At 43.8% G+C, this 23,925-nt stretch overlaps 1 protein-coding gene across 4 annotated transcripts in view; it reads right to left on the bottom strand.

Moving 5' to 3' along the window:
* The window catches only part of ATAD2B (ATPase family AAA domain containing 2B), an 89,662-nt gene that overhangs the window by 34,444 nt on the left and 31,293 nt on the right, over nt 1–23,925 (bottom strand). For all 4 annotated transcript variants that reach the window (XM_069973079.1, XM_069973081.1, XM_069973080.1 and 1 more), the window contains 9 exons: nt 22,901–23,075; nt 20,446–20,534; nt 18,939–19,098; nt 14,666–14,756; nt 12,371–12,682; nt 11,593–11,722; nt 9,274–9,460; nt 6,041–6,226; nt 287–422 (listed from right to left, as the gene is read on the bottom strand). In XM_069973079.1, the coding sequence (XP_069829180.1) occupies nt 287–422; nt 6,041–6,226; nt 9,274–9,460; nt 11,593–11,722; nt 12,371–12,682; nt 14,666–14,756; nt 18,939–19,098; nt 20,446–20,534; nt 22,901–23,075 (1,466 nt within the window). The remainder of the gene's footprint in view (nt 1–286; nt 423–6,040; nt 6,227–9,273; nt 9,461–11,592; nt 11,723–12,370; nt 12,683–14,665; nt 14,757–18,938; nt 19,099–20,445; nt 20,535–22,900; nt 23,076–23,925) is intronic.

The raw sequence follows: 23,925 nt of genomic DNA, 5'->3' as shown, positions 1-23,925 counted from the left end.
AATAAATTGACCATAGTCGGAGCAAGTGTGCGTGCAGTTTCTGTACAGAGAAGAGACAAACATTAGCATATTTGGCTTGAGGTTGGAGTAAAGCATTTTATCGCTAGGTCCTGGCAGTCATTGCTGGTGCCGGCTGCAACCTAATACCAGGCAAAGTCTCATGGGACTCTCTGTACAACATATGACACTAGACATGCTCTTAGGTGATTTGTGCTACCAAGTGTGAGTGACCAACAACAATACAACCTCACACCCCACTAGTCAGGGCTTCTCCATCAACTCTTACCAGCTTTTTTCCGTTTTGGAGGGGGCATAGCAGCCTGATTGAGAATTAAATCTTGGAAAAAATGGATCCGGTCGTCTTCACTGGGTCTGGAAATGTTAAAAACCTCTTCATACTGAGCCCTGAAAATAAACTTCACCTGCAAGGATAAGGATAACAAAAAGATCAGTGTTAAACATCACAAAAACATTGGGGTCAGACCCCCACCACCTATAACAGGGGTAAGCCACCTTGGCTCTCCAGCTCTTGTGAAACTACAACTCCCATCATGCTTGGACAGCCAAAGCTTTAGCTTTGGCTGTCCAGGCATGATGGGAGTTGTAGTTTCGCAACAGCTGGAGAGCCAAGGTTCACTTCCCCTGCCCTATCATGATAATTTATAGACCCCAGGTAATGGATATTTGGCACGCTCCACTATATGACGGGGTAAAGCTGCAAATAACAGTAAACAAGGAGAACTATGGAACAACTTTCTTCTCTTGAGTGTTTTACCAGGACACAAAAGATGAATAAAGAATCCTTTATGAGCTCATTCGGCTTGGCTTCACGGCTACATTATAGCAGCAAAAACAATTCAAGAACTCTGAAAACATTACTTGTTCCAACATAGTGAAACAAAGGAGGAATGCGCGCCGTCCTGCGAGCACAAACAACTGGGTTTAAATGGAAAATGATCATTTTAAGAACACTTCAAAAGTAGTAGAAAATGTACGCCGGAGCGTGGGGTGGGGTAGTGATACAGAACCTAAAGGGAGCTCTGGGAGTTGGTAAATATGGCTAAACTAGGAAAATGTGTACAGAAGAGATGTCATCAGTATACGGGAGCAACAGGAACGCTGAGAGGAGTCGTAGTGCACAAACCAATACATACAAGTAAAATAATAATAATAAATATAACAATAACCATAATAAATATAACAATAACAATAATAAATATAACAATAATAATATATATATTTTATTTTTATTTAATTTTTTTAACTTGTATATATTGCTTTGTGCACATTATGGATGTGTATACACATGTGTATACATATTCATATGAGCTGAATAGACACTTGTTACTTTGGGTGATCAGACCTGTTGTGAGGCCGAGACCTGCATCTCTAATTTGGATGTGTATACACTCACCGACCACTTTATTAGGTACACCATGCTAGTAACGGGTTGGGCCCCTTTTGCCTTCAGAACTGCCTCAATTCTACGTGGCATAGATACAACAAGGTGCTGGAAGCGTTCCTCAGAGATTTTGGTCCATATTGACATGATGGCATCACACAGTTGCCGCAGATTTGTCGGCTGCACATCCATGATGCCAATCTCCCGTTCCACCACATCCCAAGATGCTCTATTGGATTGAGATCTGGTGACTGTGGAGGCCATTTGAGTACAGTGAACTCATTGTCATGTTCAAGAAACTAGTCTGAGATGATTCTAGCTTTATGACATGGCGCATTATCCTGCTGAAAGTAGCCATCAGATGTTGGGTACATTGTGGTCATAAAGGGATGGACATGGTCAGCAACAATACTCAGGTAGGCTGTGGCGTTGCAACAATGCTCAATTGGTACCAAGGGGCCCAAAGAGTGCCAAGAAAATATTCCCCACACCATGACATCACCACCACCAGCCTGAACCGTTGATACAAGGCAGGATGGATCCATGCTTTCATGTTGTTGGCGCCAAATTCTGACCCTACCATCCGAATGTCGCAGCAGAAATCGAGACTCATGAGACCAGGCAACGTTTTTCCAATCTTCTACTGTCCAATTTCCATGAACTTGTGCAAATTGTAGCCTCAGTTTCCTGTTCTTAGCTGAAAGGAGTGGCACCCGGTGTGGTCTTCTGCTGCTGTAGCCCATCTGCCTCAAAGTTGGAGGTACTGTGCGTTCAGAGATGCTCTTCTGCCTACCTTGGGTGTAACGGTTGGCTATTTGAGTCACTGTTGCCTTTCTATCAGCTCGAACCAGTCTGCCCATTCTCCTCTGACCTCTGGCATCAACAAGGCATTTCCGCCCACAGAACTGCCGCTTACTGGATGTTTTTTCTTTTTCGGACCATTCTCTGTAAACCCTAGAGATGGTTGTGCGTGAAAATCCCAGTAGATCAGCAGTTTCTGAAATACTCAGACCAGCCCTTCTGGCACCAACAACCATGCCACGTTCAAAGGCACTCAAATCACCTTTCTTTCCCATACTGATGCTCGGTTTGAACTGCAGGAGATTGTCTTGACCTAAATGCACTGAATGCATTGTCTACATGCCTAAATGCACTGAGTTGCCGCCATGTGATTGGCTGATTAGAAATTAAGTGGTAACGTGCAGTTGGACAGGTGTACCTAATAAAGTGGCCGGTGAGTGTATGTATCTGAGTACTGCTCGTGTAAAGCCAGCCTAAGAGACATCTGGGTGTTATGTTCCTATTACACTAAGCGATTTTTATTGATTAACGATCGCAAACGAGATTGTTTATCGTTAACCTGAAATCGTTCACCATATTACACAGAACGATAATCGTTAGTTACGATCGTTATTGTGATTGATACTATGATCGTTTATTCCTTCTGATCCCAGAAAAACAATGGACAATGTGCAATTACGCTGAATGATTAGTGAAAAAATGCGGAACGTGAGAGAACGAACGAGGAATTACAGCAAACGATTTACGATAATTTTAGGTTCAGATCTAAATCAACGATCAACGACATTACAAACGATTTTTCAATCGTTGCTTGCAATTACACAAAATGATTATCGATTAAATGCGAACGCTTTAACGATATTTCGCACAATAATCGTCCAGTGTAATAGGGCCCTAAAGCGATTTGGCCATTTAAGCCATTAAGCCATAACATGCACTTTCTGGTATGACTAAGGTTGCACAGGGCGCGAAAATATTATGGCAAGACAGCCCTAGCATGACCTGTGCAAAGCGAGCAATAAGGGACCGGCCAGCCTGACTCCTTAACATCCTGCTACACCCAGGTGACAGTCTTCATTAGTAATTTACACACAGTGTGTGCACCATATGCGTTACTACATTATGCAGCATTGGGCAGATTGTACGGGGGCACCTTGAGGCTGGAGTCACATTGGCATAATAAGGAGGCATTTTCTGGGATTATAATATGAATTCAAGTCCTAACCAAACTGCAGGAACGTCTGGCCATAATACAGATGCAAAAACAAGTCTGTATCACCAGTGTAAACCCAGTAATCGAATACACTACTGCGGTACAGTATACACCATGGGGGTAGCAACCAATCAGATTCCACCTTTCATTTTCAAAAAAGTCAGTGAGGAATGAAATGCGGAATCTGATTGGTTGCTAGAGGCAGCTGAGCCAGTTTCACTTTACACCATGTTTGATAAATCTCAATGCCAATGTATACAACTCCGATTAAGGCCTAAGGGACATTCTTTTTCTCTGTACTCCATTGAGTGAATGGGGGCCCATGGATATATTTGATGCACGCACAATGACAGAAGCGCTCGGCCAAGTGCTTCTCCCACCTTGTTCTAGTAATCAATAAAACACCTAGATCTCAACTGATCAATACTGACAGTAACACTTAAAATATTTTTCTTTCAAATCAACTGGTTTCAGAAGGTTATATAGATTTGATATTTACTTTTAATTAACAGTCTCAATTCTTCCAGTACTTATCAGCTGCTGTATGTCCTGCAGGAAGTGACACAGTGCTCTTTGCTGCCACCTCTGTGCATGTTAGGAACTGTCCAGAGCAGGAGAGGTTTTCTATGGGGATTAGTCCTGACATGGACAGAGGTGGCAGCAAAGAGCAGTGTGTCAGACTGGAAAGAATACACTACTTTCTGCAGGACATACAGCAGCTGATAAGTAGTGGAAGACTGGAGATTTTAAATAGAAGTAAATTACAAATCTATATAACGTTCTGGAACCAGTTGATTTAAAAAAAATAAATAAAACTTTTGCCGGAGTACCTCTTTAAACCTCTTTAAAAACTGCTTGTGTATTTGCCCCCGTTGCCTTGGCCCCAGTGTTTATCAGCAGCTGGATGTGGCCAGGTTGCTGCACTGTAATTGACAGCTCTGCCCTCAGGTCAAGCGTTTCCATAGCCCATTGTCGGCACACAGCCGGCTGCACTGTGTTATTCCAGCGATATTCATTGATTTGTATTAAGATTCTGACACAGTGAAAATCTATAGAGAGGATGTAACATAACAAATACACAATCCAGCAAGACCAAAAAACACCCAGGACAAAAACCCAGGTAAAAAAAAAAAAAAAAAGGTAGTGAGAGAAGCCGTCTTATCAGGACTAAGGGAGAGCACATCACTATATCCTCCTATTATAAGGCCTGAGTGGATTGTGTCCTCCATGTATATACAATAGCCGCTTGTGAACATGACGTTCCCACTTCCCACATGCCGCATGAAAATGTCATTGTAAAGGATTGTGAGGCCCGGCCTGGGAGAATAAAGCAGTAAAGCAGAGGAGAGTTCTCTATTCAGGTAAGGAAAAATTATATATATATTATATATATATATACATATATATACATACACACACACACACACATACATCTCCTTGAAAGAGAATCAATATAACACTGAACATTTAAAGGGGTTATCCAGTGCTACAAAAACATGGCCTCTCTTGTCTCCAGATTGGGTGGGGTTTTGAAACTCAGTTTCATTGAAGTAAATGGAGTTTAATTGCAAACCGCACCTGAACTGGAGACAAGAGGGGGAAGAGTGGCCATGTTTTTGTAGCGCTGGATAACCCCTTTAATTTTTTAAGTGAAGGAAGACTAAACCGAGTGCGACAAACAGCTCAATCAGCTGGTCTATTATCAGAGGCTACCACCAGTGCTCTTGGCAACAGGAGAGCAATGGGTTAATGCACAGGATGTGGCGTGCCAGGATAGAAGAGTGTGTGTTCTGTACAGACATAACATTCCTCTGTCCATACAGACGTCAGAGAGGAGGATAGCGCTTGGATGTGGGCGATTTGGCTGTCCATTCATTTGAATGGTCGCCATGTAGTGATATATTGAAGAATACGGCCGGCCTGAGCTTTCCTAAGCAGGAATAGGTGATCACTAGATGTTTACAGAGCAGAGATAGTATGGTGGCTCCAATAAAGAATGGGATCATCATGTTGAGACAACAAATTTAGAAGTCACGCATTTTTTTGGCAGGCGATCGCATGAACAGACCGGCTGCAATGTCAACCAAAACACACTAAGGGTACAAACACACACAGCGTATTCGCAGCGAGTTTCTCGCTGCGTATACGCAGTGAAACTTGCTGCGAATGCTGTGCCTGTGTATTCAATGGCAGACAAAATCGCAGTTTGTCAGCAGCCCGCCCCATTAACCCCCCCCCGGCCGCCGGACATTATACATTACCGGGTCCCCGTTCCTGCTTGCTTCGGGGCTCCCGGTGTCTGCACGGCCCACCCGGTCAATCAGTGCGCTGCGGCAGGGCAGCGCACTGACTGGCCGGGCGGGACGTGCCGGGAGCCGCCGAAGCAAGCAGGATCCGGGATCAGGTACTGTATGCCCGGCCCCCTGCAGCCCTGATCGCCCCCGGTCACACATCGCCCGCAGCCCCAGTCAGCCGGCTGCCCCAAACTTTTTGGTACCAGTTGATTTGGGGGGAAAAAAATTAGCTGGAGTTTCCGTTTAAAGGTTTCATGTTTTGTTCTTATTAGATTGCCGTGATATAGCCATAAGCAAAAAAAAAACAAAAACAAAACACTGCTTCCTTACCTCATCCGGCAGCTCCCCATACACAGTTTCAGAGGTAGACAGTAGTAAAATAGGAGAGAATGAGGGAATATCTTGCAGGAGCGTCAGGAAGGTAGCCCTCACAGTTTCACTGACGGCCTCCCACCAGTCGCCAATATGTGGCATGTAAACAATACTGGGAACTGTTCTCCGAGCTTCCCGGAATACCTGAGCAACAAGACAATTCACACTTCAGAAGAGTCAAGCATCTTTATATTATACTTTTTTTTTAACTTCTTACATTTTCCTAGACCTCTACTTTGTGTCGGTGAATAGAAACACGCCTGTTTACATCATGAGGGATGAGGAACACAGGGATGGGGAACCTTCAGCCATTCAGCTGTTGCAAAACTACAATTCCCATCATGCCTGGAGAGCTAAAGCTTTGGCTGTCCAGGCATGATGGGAAATGTAGGTTTGCAACAGCTGGAGAGCCGAAGGTTCCCCCATCCCTGCTATAACTTAATACAGACCGAAGACTCCATACATACTGGACGGAGCTGGCTTCACACAAGCGTATTTGGGATGTGTATACCCACAGCTTCCCTCTTAGTCTCTATACAGCTAGTTTGCTTCCTTATACTGATTATATAGATCTAAAAAAAAAGTTGCAATTGAAGACAGCGTCCTAAAGTATCAAAAAATATTAACCTTTATTTTGCCATATGCGTATAAAAATACAACGTTTCGGCCCTTTAAAACATACTAAGCCTTTCTCAAGTATATCACATCAATGTGCCAACACCAGTTTTATATACAAAGTGATCAATCACCAACAACAATTCATTAAAATGTACACCAATCACATCCATCCACATAGTAATTTCATAATTCAGTCCATGTTAATAACTACTCCATACACAATGTCCCATCCAGGAACTAACTCACTATGATGTAATTACATGGGCTAGTGCGATTGCAGGTCCTCTCCGGGGGGATCAGTCATCCGATGACAGGCTCCATTCCTCCCGACCTGGCTTGTAAACAAAGGGAAAGCGGCTGCGCACAGTCAGATTCTCAGAAGGTGCACAGCCGCTTTCCCTTTGTTTACAAGCCAGGTCGGGAGGAATGGAGCCTGTCATCGGATGACTGATCCCCCGGAGAGGACTTGCAGTCGCACTAGCCCATGTAATTACATCATAGTGGGTTAGTTCCTGGATGGGACATTGTGTATGGAGTAGTTATTAACATGGACTGAATTATGAAATTACTATGTGGATGGATGTCCCCGCCCCTAAGACTATGTGATTGGTGTACATTTTAATGAATTGTTGTTGGTGATTGGTCACTTTGTATATAAAACTGGTGTTGGCACATTGATGTGATATACTTGAGAAAGGCTCAGTATGTTTTAAAGGGCCGAAACGTTGTATTTTTATACGCATATGGCAAAATAAAGGATAATATTTTTTGATACTTTAGGACGCTGTCTTCAATTGAAACTTTTTTTTTGGATGAAGTACTGGGTACAGGCCAACCCGGTGGAGGACTGTGCGTCTGCACGGAGGTTCCGCTGTTTCCACTTGGAATAGATTATATAGATCTAGATAGATAGATAGATAGATAGGAGATAGATAGATAGGAGATAGATAGATAGGAGATAGATAGATAGGAGATAGATAGATAGGAGATAGATAGATAGGAGATAGATAGATAGGAGATAGATAGATAGGAGATAGATAGATAGGAGATAGATAGATAGGAGATAGATAGATAGATAGATAGATGTCTGCACATATTAGAGAGCCCCATAGCAATACAGAATAAAACTAGCCGCTATGACCTAAGTCAGTCATTTATGTAATAAAACTCCTATATTGAGCCAGTAGTGTTGGGCAAAGTCTGACCGGCTCCAGACAAATTTTTGGGCAGGAATTTCCAGATTACACGTACATTCCCGGGGAATGAAGACAACTACAGTAACTCAATTTCCTTCTCCGTACACAGTCTGAAAAATGGCTTTAACATCTGGAGCCCATTACCAACTCACCAAAATAGATTTTCTGTCAATAACAAATGCAGATGCAGCGTGCCGATCCACATATAAAGAGGGGGGGGGACATGTCCGCTCACGTTCAGCCTCAACTAATCACGACCTGGGGTCATTGATGCCTTAATGCCCAGGTCGTTTTTGGACATCAGCTTATGGGAACATAACTATCCAATAAGCTGATGTTGCCATATCTGCCCCCACTCTTCTCCCCTCTGCGGCTGTCACAAGATTGTGACAGCGGCAGGGGGGAGAGGGGAAGGGGCAGAGTGCACGACCACGTGCCTGGCACGCGCCCTGCCGGCCTCCGTAGCCAGGAAACCTGAGGCTTCTGGTTTCATTGGCTACCATCGGGGCTCTGTGATCACTTCGCAGAGCCCCGATGGACACCGGACAGAGAATTCTCCCTCTAATAGGGAGAATTCTCTGTCAGGAGCCCTATAGATGCTGCGGTCGTGCTGACCGCAGTATCTATAGGGTTAACTCTCAGCCCCAAAACACGGCTCTGGTGCTGAGAGTTGCGGCTGGTCCCCGGCTATCACTGATAGCCAGGACCCACCACGGATGACACATGCGCAGCTTTTGCGCCTGTGTTATCTTTGATGGTAAATTAACGTCGCTGCAGCCTCAGGCATAGGCTGCAGCAACGTAATTTACAGTGCAGCGGTGGGAGGAGGGTAATACCCAAATATGTAATACCCATTATTGAATCCCACACTGTATTGTTGTTTTCTCTGCACACAGAGGGCACAGTAATACAGGCTGGGATGCAGCTCATTGGCCCTTGGCATGTGTATGGCCAGAGAGAGATGTAGCCAGTACAGATTCCACTGACAAACTACCTCCCCCGCGCCAGTAAATGTCAAATAGGTGACCAGAGAGATAGGGAAATTATCTGGGCACCGGAGCTGCACAATGAGCAGCCAAAGAGATAGCCCTAACTGAATGGGAACCTTTTAAAAAAAAAAAAAAAAAAAAACAGGTACACTTTAAAGTACATCAGACCAAGACTAAAGAAGGCTACATTCCCATGCTCCATGCAAAGGCCATATATGCGTACAATACTATGGAACAGACCGGAGCTCCTGGTATCATGATTCATTATGTCTGTTTCATAGTATATTAACCGTATATACGGACTGTGCACGGAACAAGGGAATGTAGCTCAATGAAACTTCACAAGTCCATTAGGAATATACCTGGGTGGCAGCGGCTTTGTACTAACCTGTGCACAAGACTCCTCAGGAGTTTTAGCGCTGACTGAGTAAAGTGCTGGCAGGTCCAGTCTATGCACAGAGAACTTTTCAAGAATGTGCAACACAGCTGGAGCAAGGTGCGAGGTCTGGCCTGAGCCCGGCTCCCCACAAAGGAGAAACCTGGGCCGGTAAGAGGTCGGCTGGTGACACGCTGAACTGTAAGAACAAGAGATTCCGTCTAAGCGGATGCGTAGAAAACTGGATGACGACAAACAAGTAAGCCTGTGTATGAATAGGTTATGTAAAGCAACTGTTCACCAAAAAAATACAGAGGTCGTGGATAGCTTGCGACTCTCCACTCTCCACTATTCTTCGCAACAAGTAGTGGGTTATAATATAAGCTGTGGGAATTACTGATCCCATTACCTGTCTGTTTCCATGTTGGACCAGATATACACATATATAATGTGGGTGCATTTCTACATCTCTACCGCAGATGTGGCCATAATACGAATACAAAAATGTATTTGCATTATACTAGTGTCACAATACTAAGTTTTGCACAGTATTGTCCATTTAGACCAGAGATGGGTAACCTTCACCTTTCCAGCTGTTGCAAAACTACGATTCCCAGCATATCTAGACAGCCAAATACAAAGCTTTGGATGTCCAGGCAACAGCTGGAGGGCCGATGGTTCCCCCTTCCTGATCTAAACCCTATAGAGTAGGGGTAGGGAACCTCGTCCCTCCAGCTGTTGCAAAACTGCAACTACTCCTATCATGCCTGGACAGCCAAAGCTTAACCTCTGAGGTTCACTACCCCTGCTATACAACATAAATAGACACCACACACTCCTCTACGGTAAAATGTAACCCCTCGCAAAAGTGGCTTTTGTTCGTTACTTTGTCTCTTTTCACGATAAGCAAATAGAGGTCAAATTCCTTCCTAGAAGATACCGACCTGCCTCTAGACATTCAGGAATAGCTATATTAGGTTCAGTACACATCATAGGAATAGTGAGCCATCTGGCTTCATAGGGTGGATATCCTAGAAATTTTGGTGCCATTTCAAGCCCCTTAGGATCTGCCTCTAGTAAGTGATGCCACTCATAGCAGTAGTCACAACCTAAACAAGGTTATTTTTATGCTTAAAAGGTGATTTTTTACTTCTAAGGAGAACGTTAGTGAAAATCCAGGACAGGCAGAAAGCCATGGGAACATAACGAAGAAGTCATACTTACCAGTCTTCATACCTCTTACAGACCCCTGAGGGCCTCCTGCAGCTCCCAGTCTTCTGATGTAACATCCCGGCTCAGCCAATCAGTAACTGGGACAAGACAGCTCCACAGTCACGGACTGGCCGAGCAGGGAGTTCCTGCTGGGTCATGAGGACACAGGAAGCCATGACAGAGACCAGAGGCTTAGATCAAGCTGTTTACGCTGGGCTGCAGAGGCACGGGGACAGGCAAGTATGACTTCATTATGTTCCCACGACTCTCCTCCGATCCTGGATTTTTTTACTTTTGCTAGAGTTCCCGTTTAAATTTTACCCACCCATGAGGCATGGACCCTTAGGCTGCATTCCCATGTTCCGTGATCATGGAATGCATGTACCGGAGTCCCCCCGCGCCCGGACAGAATCTGTAATTAGATGCTGGGAGCGGGGGAGACTGTATTTATAAGCACCGTGCTGTAATGAATCAGCCGCGCGGTGCTGTTACTACAGCGCGGCGCTTATGAATACAGTCTCCCCCGCTCCCAGCATCTAATTACAGATGCTGTCCGGGCGCAGGGGGACTCCGGTACTGGCATTCCACGTCCGTGATCGGTTAGGATCACGGAACGTGGGAATGCAGCCTAAGGGGGAGATTTATCAAACATGGTGTAAAGTGAAACTGGCTCAGTCGCCCCTAGCAACCAATCAGATTCCACCTTTCATTTTCCAAAGAGTCTGTGAGGAATGAGAGGTGGAATCTGATTGGTTGCTAGGGGCGACTGAGCCAATTTCACTTTACACCACGTTTGATAAATCTCCCCCTATATACACTTTTCTTATTTCCTCTACACAGATGGCTCACCCTTACTACTCCCCCATTTGGAGCTTTCCTTCTGTAGAGGAATAATGCTGCGGTGAGCTGTCACACTTCAGTCCAGCTCATATCTGTCATTGTGCGGATAGCGTAAGCCGGTGAGAGAGGAGCCTGGCAGCATCTATACAAATACATTCCCATCTGCGCCTACATTTACATATCACCACTGGCACCCATGTAGCTACGTGCCATAGCCAGGTCCTATTACCGATCCAGAAATTACAGCACTTGTGTACCCTCCCTTTCCCAGCCACTCACGTTGTAAAGTGGAGGAAGGGCTTGTGGGGAGCAGCTGGCTGTTTCTTTGGTGATCCTGAGACAGAACTCACATCAAATATGGACAATGGGTTCTCATCCTCGCTGTCTTCAAGGAGGAGGCTTGCATCGTCTGAAGACAAGAGAATAATTTTAAGTATATAAAAGACTTTAAGTTCACCAATTTGTAAATTTCTTCTATAAAAAAAAAACCTCTAATCTTCCAGTATTTATCAGCTGCTGTATGTCCTGCAGGAGGTGGTGTATTCTTTATAGTCCTAAGAGCAAGAGAGGTTTTCGGTTTTAATAGAGAGGTTTTCTATGGGGATTTGCTGCTGCTCTGGACAGTTCCTGACATGGACAGAGATGGCAGCAGAGACCACTGTGTCAGACTAGCGAGAATACACTACTTTCTGCAGAGAATACAGCAGCTGATAAGTACTGGAAGATTTGAGTTTTTGTTTTTAATAGAAGTAAATTACAAATCTCTGGCACCAGTTGATTTGAAAGAAAAACATTTTTGGTTTAAGAAAATTAACTATAGTTCACGGGTGAATGTGTGAATAGCTCATGGGTGAACGTACAAATATTCTAAGGCACAGGTCTCTAACTCGTGGCCCTCCAGCTGTTGCAAAACTACAATTCCCATCATGCCTGAACAGCCTAAGCTTGATGGGAACTGTAGTTTTGCAACAGCTGGAGGGCCACGAGTTAAGAGACCCCTCTGCTGAGACGTCACATGTGCAAGTGAAGTCATTGAAGCCTGCAGGATCATCATTACCGTCCTTTTTGTGGTCTCTGCTAAACTCAGCGTGAGGAAAGACTTTGTGCAGGGCGCAGAGTATGTCCGAGAACGTCCTATGAAGCAGCGGCTTTATGACGAGGGAGAGAGCGTGCCCGGGAGACATCACGGCACGTTGAGAAGCAGGCACAATGTTTTTCATTGCATGGTAGAAATCGTGGGCACCAAGAACGACTGAAGAGATGTCCAGCTGTAGCTTCTGACTGCTGGCATAGATCTGGGGGTAGCGCCGGCGAAGGGCGATCAAGGCAGCCTCAGTGCAAAGTGCTTTAATGTCAGCTCCACAGTAGCCTACAGCGGGATATAGAGAGGAAAGAAAAATTCAAGCAGCGTTCCTTATGAATTAAGTGATCCTATGATTTTTTGCAAGGTATAAACTAGCACGTTATGTGCAATTATTAAAGAAATCCTGAAGAATCTCTGCTAACAGAATTATTATTTAAAAAAAACAAACAAACAAAAAAAACTACTGTTTTAGGTCTACAGACCCAACGGTCACCATGGTTACAGACTACAAACAAACCTTGTGTAGTCCGATCTTGCAGGCTCATTGGAAAGTGGCTTACAATCTGCAAAAAGTTAGGGACCCTTCGTAAAAGCAATGTGAACGTGAAAACGGGCTTTAAGATTCTTGCCACACCCCACCCCAACCCTCCAGCTGCTGATTGACAGCTGACTGCCTATACACAGCATGGATAGATAATTGCCAATAATTAGCTGGTGGGCGGAGTTTTCTGCTTCTCATGAATATCCAGGACTACTGGGCTCATGCACATAATTGAGAGGACTACTTATTGTCCATGTTATTCAGGAGGAGATCTCTTGATCAGCTGCATAGAGCAATGTAAGTGACACATCATTCTGTTCAGCTTTTCTGTAACTAGTTTACGCTGCCCTGAGATAAGACGTCATAAACCCGCTGACAGGGTCTGTTTAAAGGAGAAGTCCAGCGAAATGAGAAACTACAGGGCAGAATAAAGAAAGTATACTTACCAGTCCCCATGCCCCTGCATTACTGCATCAATAGTGTCCTGGACCACAGGATGTCAATTTCTCTTTGCTTCGGGGTACGTCATGATCCGGTGTCCCACCCCAGTGACTGGCTGGGCAGGGCAACCATCAGTTGGGTCGTAACGTCACAGGAGGGAGAAACGATAGAGGCTGGCCAGGGTCCGGAAGTGGGACACTGCTCGGCGGGGGCTGGTAAGTATACTTTCTTTATTGCGTTCCCCCCACCCCCTGCCCATACTCAAATTTTTTTTTTTTTTACGTCAAAATTCTCCTTTAAGCTGTGCTTCTAAACTGAATATACTTGTTACATCTGATAGAGACTGATCATAATTTTCATTAACGTGGGCCTTTAAGCTTTACCCCTCACCCCCCCCCCCCTCCTTTCTTAACTCAGGTCAAAAATGGTGCCAAAAGCTATAAAAGTTAAAAGTTTTAGGTCCTTAGTTATTTTCCTAAAATAAAAGCTCCACTACTAGCACAAAAGTCACGTGTGAACTTTGCCTCAAGCTACTCAAAGTATCTGGCAAATAATTCTCAACTTCGGATAATTGTTTGGAACACTAAATCCCTTATTAATAAAAGAAATCAAAAAGACATAAAAATTAAGCAGTGGGTGGGCGCCTCAGAGATATTAGAATGGCACACATACAAAAGAAAACCGTGGGCCTCTTCCCTGCGCCTGTTCAGTGCCAAACACTTCAAGGGGCCCCGTACTCCACCATAATATACAGCCTCCCGGGCTACAGGATAGACCGCGCACAACCTTCTATCTTTGTGATGAAAAGGGGGCAGATGCCCAGGGGAGGTGTAACAAGGTCCGGTGTAAGCAAATCGCACATTTCGTCCAGGAATGTTTAAAATGTTTTACATTTAACAGGAAACTTTCTAAAACCTAAACTACACAACTTTCCACTTGTCCCAAACCCCATCACCCTGATTTATCATGGTGGTACCATTGCTCTTGGGGGGGTAAGTTTTAAGCATCTATACCTATTAACGTCAATGAGTTTTCAAATGCCTTTTGGAAATAAAAGTAATTGGTGCCAAATGAGCCCAGGGAGGGTCATCAGCTTATCATGGTGAGACCTGTGTAGTCGGAGCTTCAGTGAACCCCTCTTCATCCATACAAAATGTGAGTTTAGGCAGATGGAGTCCTCAGTAGAGCGCCTTCTTCCCTAGTGCCATGTGAGCGGTGGTGGGATGAGTTATCGTGCACACAATACACCAGTGAGGAAGTGTAATAATTGTATTTACAGAACTCACCGACGCATTTTTCTGCTAGTTCCTCTAGGAACACATCTGACAATTTGGGATTCCAGTCCCTGGTGTGAATCTGTAAAATGTGCTTTCTTGCCTGAAAAAAATAAGTGCAACATATCTTACCTGGCTGCATCGTAAAGGAAAGAGAGAAAAATTCAACATCTTAAATGGAATGTTCCATCAGGCCTGGGCTCAAGCACTGGATACGGGCCGACTCACCCCCAGTGGGCAGAAGCCGCCGCCCCTCTATGATTCGGCTCTATTAATTTTAATGGAGTAGTGTCATAGAGGGCAGGGGTTTCCTCCCACTGGGCCTGGGCCTGATGGTACATTCCCTTTAACCCCTTGCCGCAAAATGACGTTTGGGAAACGTCATGTAAAGCAGGTAGTTAATGCAACATGACGTTTCCCAAACGTCATGCTTTCCCTGCCTCCCCCCTCTTTCCCTAAGTGAGATCGGGAGCCGCGCTCCTCCCTGGACAGTTAACCCCATAGCGTCTATGGGGAGATTTCTGACTTATGGGGAGATCGGGTGGCAGGAGGAGACTGACGCATGTTGCCTCCTCCTGCTGCCACTGCTGAACCTCCCCCTGGTCCCCCCCTCCCCCCCCCCCCGATCTCCCTCCTCATCATGTGCGCCCCCCCCCCCCCAAGCTCCGTCCCCTCCTGTGCTCTCCCTTCCCGTGCTGCTCCCCCCACCCCCGAATCTGCTCCTCCCCTGCCCGTGCTGCTCACCCACCGTTCTCCCGTGCTCCTCTTCCCCCCCCCCCCCCCCCCCCCAAGCCGCGCGGCTTCGGGGGTTACCATGGTAACCCAGATGCGTCCCAGGGCATCTGGGTTACTATGCTATACAACGATCAGGCCCCTGCACTGAAGCAGGGGTCTGATCGTTTGAATGAGCAGTCAGTCTGACACACTGACTGCTCATTCATTCAATATACAGTGTAATGCATTACAGCACTCATCATGTGCTGTAATGCATTATACTCTATATACACCTGTAAAGTATAAAAAAAAAAAAAAAAACACAAAACACACACATAAATAAAATTAATAAAATTAATAAATTAAATACATGAATGAATAAATAATTAAAATAAATAAATATATACACATTCCCTATCCCCCTTTATAAATGATCCCCTATAAATAAGATACACATATTTGGTATCGCCGCGTCCGTAATGACCCCGTCTATTAACCCATTACTTTAATTATACCGCCTGATTAATGCCATAAAAAAAAAACCAACCAAAATGACATTTTTTTGTTAATCCCGCCCTCTAAAATATATAGAAATAAAGCTATCAATACGACACATGTACCCAAAAGGTGTACCACTAAAAACGTCAGCTTATGCCGCAAAAAAAAAAAGCCCTCACATAACTCCCTTGGCGAAAAAATTTAAATAGTATAAATGCCATAAACTATAACAAAAGCTATATAACATGGATATCACTGTAATCATACTGACCTAACGAATAAAGATAACATGTCATATGTGATGTATAGTAAAAGGCGTACAAAAAATGGAGAACAACTGCTGCTAAATTGTGTTTTTTTATTCAGACCACCTTATAAAAAACTTAATAAAAAATTATCAGGGTGTCACATGTCCCCCAGAAGGGTACCGATAAGAACGTCAACTTGTGTTACACAAATATTTTGGCACCGCAAGGCCTCTGTCACATGGTACAATGGCTATAAAAAACCTGAAATAAGAAAAGACCCCAAAAATACACAAGGCTTCTGTCATGTCTGCGGCCTGAGTCAGGTGACGCACTGCGGCCACATATGGGGGATTTCTAGAAACACTGGAATATGAGGAATAAATATTGAGTTTCATTTTTCAGTTAGTATTTGCTGTGTTAGAGGAAAAAATGGATTAAAATGCAATATCTGCCAAAAAAAATGAAAATTTTTAATTTCCCCTCCAACTTGCTTAAATTTCAAAACACCTAAAGGGTTAATAAACTTTTGAAATGTTACTTTGAATACTTTGTGGGGTGCAGTTTGTACAGAGGAAGGATTTATGGGGGTAACTAACATACAGGCCCCACAAATCCACTTCAGAACTGAACTGGTCCCTAATAAAATCTGAATTTGAAATTTTCCTGAAAATTTGAAAAATCACTGCAAAATTTCAAAGCCCTCTAACATCCTAACAAGTAAGAGGACGTTCACCAAATGACATCACCATTATGTAGACATGTTGTAGATGTTGCATTAATAATTAGTTCATGTGACATGACTATTTTTCTCAGAAAAAGAGAATTTTTAATATAAAGAAATGTAAATTTTTCAAATTTTTGCGCAAATGCTGTGTTTTTTTTTTTACAAAAAACTACTGAATGTATCAACCAAAGTATACCACAAACATAAAGAGGAATATGTCACGAAAAAACAATCTCAGAATAACCACAGGTCAGATTTGAAAAATTGGCCCCGGGCATTAAGGCCAAAACAGACTGAAGAGGCAAGGGGTTAAAAGGGTTTGCCAAGTTATTTTTACTTGTCTCCAATTTACAAGATAGGCAACAAGTATGACATTTCGGGTGAGGGGGTAAGGGCAGTCTGACCTCTGGGCCCCTCAAGGATCCCTAGAACAAACGCCCTGAATCCTTTGTTTTGAATGGAGCTGCCATATGGCGTGTGCCCCGCTGCATCATCTATTCTCTATTAAAATAAAAAAAAAAAGAACGGAGAGGAGGGCCAGGCACCAACTGGCAGCTCCATTAAAAATTAAAGGAGTCAGGGCACCATTTTAGAGATCCCCGAGAAGCCCAGAGGTCAGAACTCCTATGATTGGGTAGGGCTGAGGTTTGTTTGTAAATCTGTGTAATATTTTGTATTGGTCGTTAATATTATGACTATTTCTAGGAAAATAAAAAAATTTTCTTCAAAAAAAAAAACAAAAAAAACAATTGGACCCTTAAAAGGGGTAGTTCACCAAAAATGTTTTTGTTTTGTTTTGTTTTTTCCAAATCAACTGGTGCCAGAAAATGACAGAGATTTGTAATTTACTTCTATTAATATATTTAATATTAATATTTTGGAGAACTACCCCTTTAAGGAGGTTGTTTTTAATTTTATACATAGATATGTAGTAAAAGCATGACAGCAGGGTTCCTAGACAATTTGACCCCATCCTACAATCTCAAAATAAATTATATATATATATATATATATATATATATATATATATATATATATATATATATATATATATATATACACACACACACACACACACAGATGGGAAAGTTGTTCAGATGGGCAATGGAGATTCATGAGCATTATATTATTCCTACAAGGGGGGGGGGGGGGTGTTATAATGTAACCTATCCAATGCTTATTATTGATGGCAGTAAATGGGAACTGTAATGATAGCACATTTTAATTCTATAGATCAGTCGTGAATTTAGAGGTTGCAAGGATAGGGCTAATGGATAGTGGTAAGGCTACGTTCACACAGAGCAAAAGGAGCGGATTACGCAAGGAAATATTTCCGCCTGAAATCAACTGACTCTGAATTCCGAGCAGAATGTAAGCAGAATCCCTGCGTATTCTGCTAGGAAAGTGTTCAGCTCGTAATCAGCTCTTGACAAATTCAGCGCGGAATACTCGAGGAATCCGCGCTGAATCCGCATGCATTCAGCGCTGAAATTCGGCGAGTATTTGGTGAGTAAACTAGACTATACCAGAACATATACTAGAATCCTCCTCCCCCCCCTTTTCCCCATTTCCGCGCTGATTCAGCGAGTAATTTCCGCTTGTATTACGCTTGTATTCCGCGCTGAATACGCGCGTATTCCGCGCTGAAACAGAAAATCAGAGCCCCATTGATTTGTATAGGCTTCCGCTAGCGGAAGAATGAACATGTTCATTCTTCTGGCGGAAAGCGGATTAGTTCAGTGCGGAAATTCCACTGTGTGAACTGCAGAGCAGAATTTCCATTCAACACAATGGAAATTAGCTCTGCACCTATTTTAACGGCTGAAATTTCAGCGCTGATTCAGCGCAGAAATTCAGCTGCTTTTGCTCAGTGGGAACGAGCCCTAAAGGTGCAATATTTTATCTCAATCCATTTGGAAATAATTACATGTATGATGTTTATTTTATTGTCATCCATGTCACTTTGTACTTTTATGACAATTTTATAAAATAAAACAAAAAAAAGGTTGGACGAGCTAAACGTTCATGAATATGTGGGGACTGGGTGAACTATATAGGCTCCTTTACATGTTTTACAGGTATAGATCAGACAAAGTCTCACCTTCTGATCAGGTAAACTGAAAAGAAATTCCCTGTCAAATCGACCAGGTCTCCTGAGTGCTGGATCTATAGAATCAAGTCTGTTTGTAGCACCAATAACTATGATCTCACCGCGATTGTCCAACCCATCCATGAGTGCAAGCAAGGTAGACACGATAGAGCTGTAAGAGAAGAAAAACAATGCAGTTATACACTGCTCCATATGTACCCATAAATATCCATCCAACAGGGAAACAAGAGCCCTGACTGTCTTACATAGATATACTGTGTATAGTACTGCACTCTATAGAATAGAACATTTGCTGTAACACAAGGATCTGAAGCACTGACCCCAAAGTGAAGTGACAAATGTAAACATGTTGTAAGTACAGAGGCCGTTTAAAAGGGGTATATCCAACTTAAGGGTGCCTTCACACCTACCGGATCCACAGCGGATCTCACTTCTGCGGATTCGAAGCGAGAACCGATGCGGATCCGGTATCAATTCACCCCTATGATAGCACATATTCGCAGCGGGATTAACATCCCGCTGTGGATATGTACTTTAACTCCCTGGTGCCCGCAGCCCCGCCGTCCCGGCCACACCCCCCATCAGCCAATCTCCGGGCAGCTGCCGCGAGCATACATTACCTGCTCGGCGGCGCGTCCGCAGTGAGGCTCCCGTCTCAGGTCTGAGCGGGACCGGAGGCGGCAGCCTAACTGCAGCCGCCGAACAGGTACTGTATGCTCTCAGCGGCGGGATGCGGGGATGCGACGGCGGGGCTGCGGGCACCAGGGAGTTAAAGCACATATTCACAGCGGGATGTCAATCCCGCTGCAAAAATGTGCTATCATAGGGGTGAATTGATACCGGATCCTCAGCGGTTCTCGCTTCGAATCCGCAGAAGTGAGATCCGCTGTGGATCCGGTAGGTGTGAAGGCACCCTAAGAAGGAACAAATCTAACCTGCTGATCTGTCCCTATTGCACAAAGAACAATGGGGGAGATTTATCAAACTGGTGTAAAGTGAAACTGGCTCATTTGCCCCTAGCAACCAATCAGATTCCACCTTTCATTTTCCAAAGTGTCTGTGTGGAATGAAAGGTGGAATCTGATTGGTTGCTAGGGGCAAATAAGCCAGTTTCACTTTACACCATGTTTGATAAATCTCCCCCAATGTGTCTTACTTTCCTCCTCGGTGCAGTTTCATGCCGAACGTTCGGGTTTGAAGTAGTTGCTGAACCCGGGACAGTTTCCTCAAGTCCATTCAACACTACTTACGAACCATCACAAGTGAAGAAGTGACTGCTGAAATACTCTGTACTGCTGGGACCAAACTGTTCCTTACAAGAGGAACCCCTATAGTTTTTTATAAGGCAGGGTTCACATGGCGTGTTTGCAATCTGTTTTTGTTCCCCATTTGCTTTAAGCAAAAAAAATAAAAAATAAATGATGAAAAACGGATTGCTAAAACGCAGTGTGAACCCAGCCTAACAATCACACAAGTAGAAAACATCTGAAAAAAGTACCTGTGTATCTGATCCTGCCTGCTGGAGCGTACCGGAGCCAGGCCATCTATTTCATCAAAAAAAATGATGGATGGCCTCATCACGTATGCCTGCAAATGCAAATAGAGGTTAGTATAAAGCCGGAGCTGGAGGTTAATCATGGATGCGTCGTCGGGGCTCGGCACCTGCATGGAGCGTTCCTTTAAACCAATTACATGATGAATATTGTGAACGTTTGACATCTTAAGTAAAACACAAGAAACAAACATGTATCTACGATTATGCGGCACAATTTACATAAAAACACGTTGAAAGCGTTGGTGCAAATTGCCTGTAATACACTAAATGGCTTCTTACCGGCAAGAACACACTTAAGGAAGCTTATTTCTAATTATTATGGATGTGCTAAACATCCTCTATACAGCTTATATCTACTCGGCAAAATTACTTTTCTTCCTGACAAGGACTACTTGTCGAGTGAGGCCTTGTTCGTCAGCCAAACTTTTCAAGGGATGTTTCACAAAGAGAAAATCTAGCTGTGTGTTGTGTTAGGGCAGCTGTAGGGAACCCTGGCTTTCCAGCTGTTGCAAACCTACAACTCCCATCATGCTTGGAGAGCCAAAGCGTCCAGGCATGATGAGAGTTGTAGTTTTGCAACAGCTGTAGAGCCAAAGTTCCCTACCGCTGTGTTATAGTAGTATAGTATAGTAGTATAGTGTAGTATATAGTCCTTTGTAGGGGAAAAAGAACATGGCACTCACCCGTGATGGTGTCACAACAATATCTCCTGTATTTCATCTCTGACTTCAGATGCATACACATGGATCAATGGTGAGAACGCCCGCAGCCACTGTGGGAGTCTTGAATCCTCTCCATTGATCCGTGTGTGCATCTGAAGTCACAGTTGAAATAAAGAAGATATTGCTGTGACACCACCACAGGTGAGTGCCATATTTTTTTTTCTCTATGAAGGACTATACTATTTGTTGCTGTTCATACAGAGCACCACCCCCGGTATCACAAAACCACAGTGCATATTAGGTTCCACCCGCCACCGGGAGTATCTATTCCGTAGTGCCAGACTGTTTTCCTTTTGCTAGTATTGTTGAATGTACATATCATCCTGTCAGAGCAGGTCTAAGGCCTTATTCACACGCTCCCTAAAGTGTCACTGTTGTTTAAGTTTTCTTTGCAGAAATCATAAGTACAGGCGATTTTAAGAAACTAGGTAATTGGGTTTATTAGCCTAAAAATGCATTTTTATCATGAAAAAGCAGTTTGAAGCTCCCCCCCCCCCCTGTCTTCATTGCTCTCTATGGAGAGGGGAGGGGTGGAGGGAGATGAGGCACCAAAACAGGACAACAAAGTTAATTTACAGCTACATCATCGGCTATCTCCTCTGAAGTCAGCACTGACCTCTCTGACCTCTGAATACTGGCTTTCACACAGGTCCCGCTGTGTAATCCTTTGTTGTCTGCTTTCTGCTGGCGATTAATCTCCCTCCTCCCCCCTCCCCTCTCCAAAGGGTACACAGGGCCTGACTGATTTCCTGATAATGAGCAGTGAATGAGAGAGAGAGAGGAGGAAAGTGTGTGTGTGTGGGGGGGGGGGGGGGCTGGGGAAAGTCTTTTTGAATGCAGATAACGGCTTATTTGCTTAATAAACCCAAACACACACCCAAAGTTTTCATAAAAATCGCCTGGACTATTTATTTCTGGGGGAAAAAAAAGAAGTGACACTTTAAATTTATTCATAATTGTGGTTCCACAATTATGGACAACTCTAGGGCACGTCTCTATTGGGATATTCACATTGTCTGTAGTTTTAAAAAGCTGCAATAAATGTCGGAAAAAGAAAAAAAAAAAAAAAAAAAAAAAAAAAAAAAAGCATGTCTTAGCACGGGCAGCAATTACGGCACAAATTCACCCATAAAAGTCTATTGGAGCACCAGTAATTTTTGTGGATCTGTAATTTTTTTTTTTTTTTTTTTATAGAAGATATGTCTAACATCTGCCAAAAACCATGGAACACCTTAATTTAAAGGGGGCATTCACATGTTCACGGACACGGACGATGTACCAGGGACAAAATTCAACAATCCTGTTATCAGTTATAACAATGCTGGGAGCTTCAGTATAATGTACTGACAAGCTGTGACAGTACAGTAGTGCAAAAATTTGAACAGTTTTGGAGCTCCCTGCATCGTAAAGAATGATGATGGCATGAGCTCCGCACTCCGTTCTATAGCACATCGGCAGCATTATGCAACTACTGGACGGGCAGGTTTTTTAAAGCTATGGCCAGGGAGGGAGTGGATAAAGGCAATGAGCAGAGCAATGCGTGACCCAGCGCTGGAACCGGAGAGGTAAGTGGACGTCATTGCCTTTAATCTCCCCCTCCAGAGCCCTCCCACCTAGAGTATCCCTTAAAAAAAAAAAGCTCTGTCCATGTATCTTAGAAATAGCAGTAAACTTACCTGATCGAACAGTAGCCGCAGCTGACGCTCCGACTCTCCCACCCACTTACTGAGGCAGTCGGCACCTTTGCGCATGAAGAAAGAGACCTTCCTGTCACCTTGGCTGCACTCATTGGCAAGGGCTCGGGCGACCAATGTTTTCCCAGTCCCTGGGGGGCCGTAAAATAAGCATCCCCTGTAGGGACAAACACAACATGAACATTGTGCACTTCTCAAATCTATTTTGCACCAGTTGTAATATTCGGACCCTCCTTCTCTTGAATCATCTAAATCCATAACGTATCCACAAACCCCGCAATTCTTAGGGAGGTAATAAGAGCCCTATTCCACCGGACGATTATAGTTAACAATTAACGATCTCAAACGACCGCTATTGCGAAAGACCTGAAAACGTTCACTCATTTCCATGGAACGATAATCATTACTTATGATCGTAATTGCGATAGTTTTTTTCTTTTCGCTATTTATTCGCTATTGCGTTTGTATCTATTGCGAACGACCGAACGATGTCTTATTCAATGCGAACGATTTGCGAATGAGCAACGATAAAAATAGGTCCAGGTCTTATAAAGCGATCAACGATTTCTCGTTCGGTCATTAATCGTTAACTGCATTTCAACCGAACGATTATCGTTTAGATTCGAATGATTTAACGATAATCGTCCGGTGGAATAGGGCCCTAAGACGTCTGAATAAGAGGTCAGACATCAGATGGATCAGTTATCTACTATATCAGGGATGGGAAACCTTGGCTTTCCAGCTGTTGCAAAACTGCAATTCCCATCATGCCTGGACAGCCAAAGCTTTAGCTTTGGCTGTCTGGGCATGATGGGAGTTGTAGTTTTTTAACAGGTGGAGGTCCAAAGGTTCCCCATCCCTGCTCTATAGTGTGGATACCCTCTCTCTCTCTGTCTATAAAAGGGATAAGGGATAGAAGAGATACGGCACTATCAGAAAAGCAAAGCTATAGGAACTATAAAAGATCAGATCAAATCATGAATCAGTAAAGAACTTTGTATAAAATA

Source organism: Dendropsophus ebraccatus, chromosome 6 (genome assembly GCF_027789765.1).
Source record: "Dendropsophus ebraccatus isolate aDenEbr1 chromosome 6, aDenEbr1.pat, whole genome shotgun sequence".
In the NCBI taxonomy this organism is placed as follows: Eukaryota; Metazoa; Chordata; class Amphibia; order Anura; family Hylidae; genus Dendropsophus; species Dendropsophus ebraccatus.
This window is presented reverse-complemented; position numbering and strand designations above follow the sequence as displayed.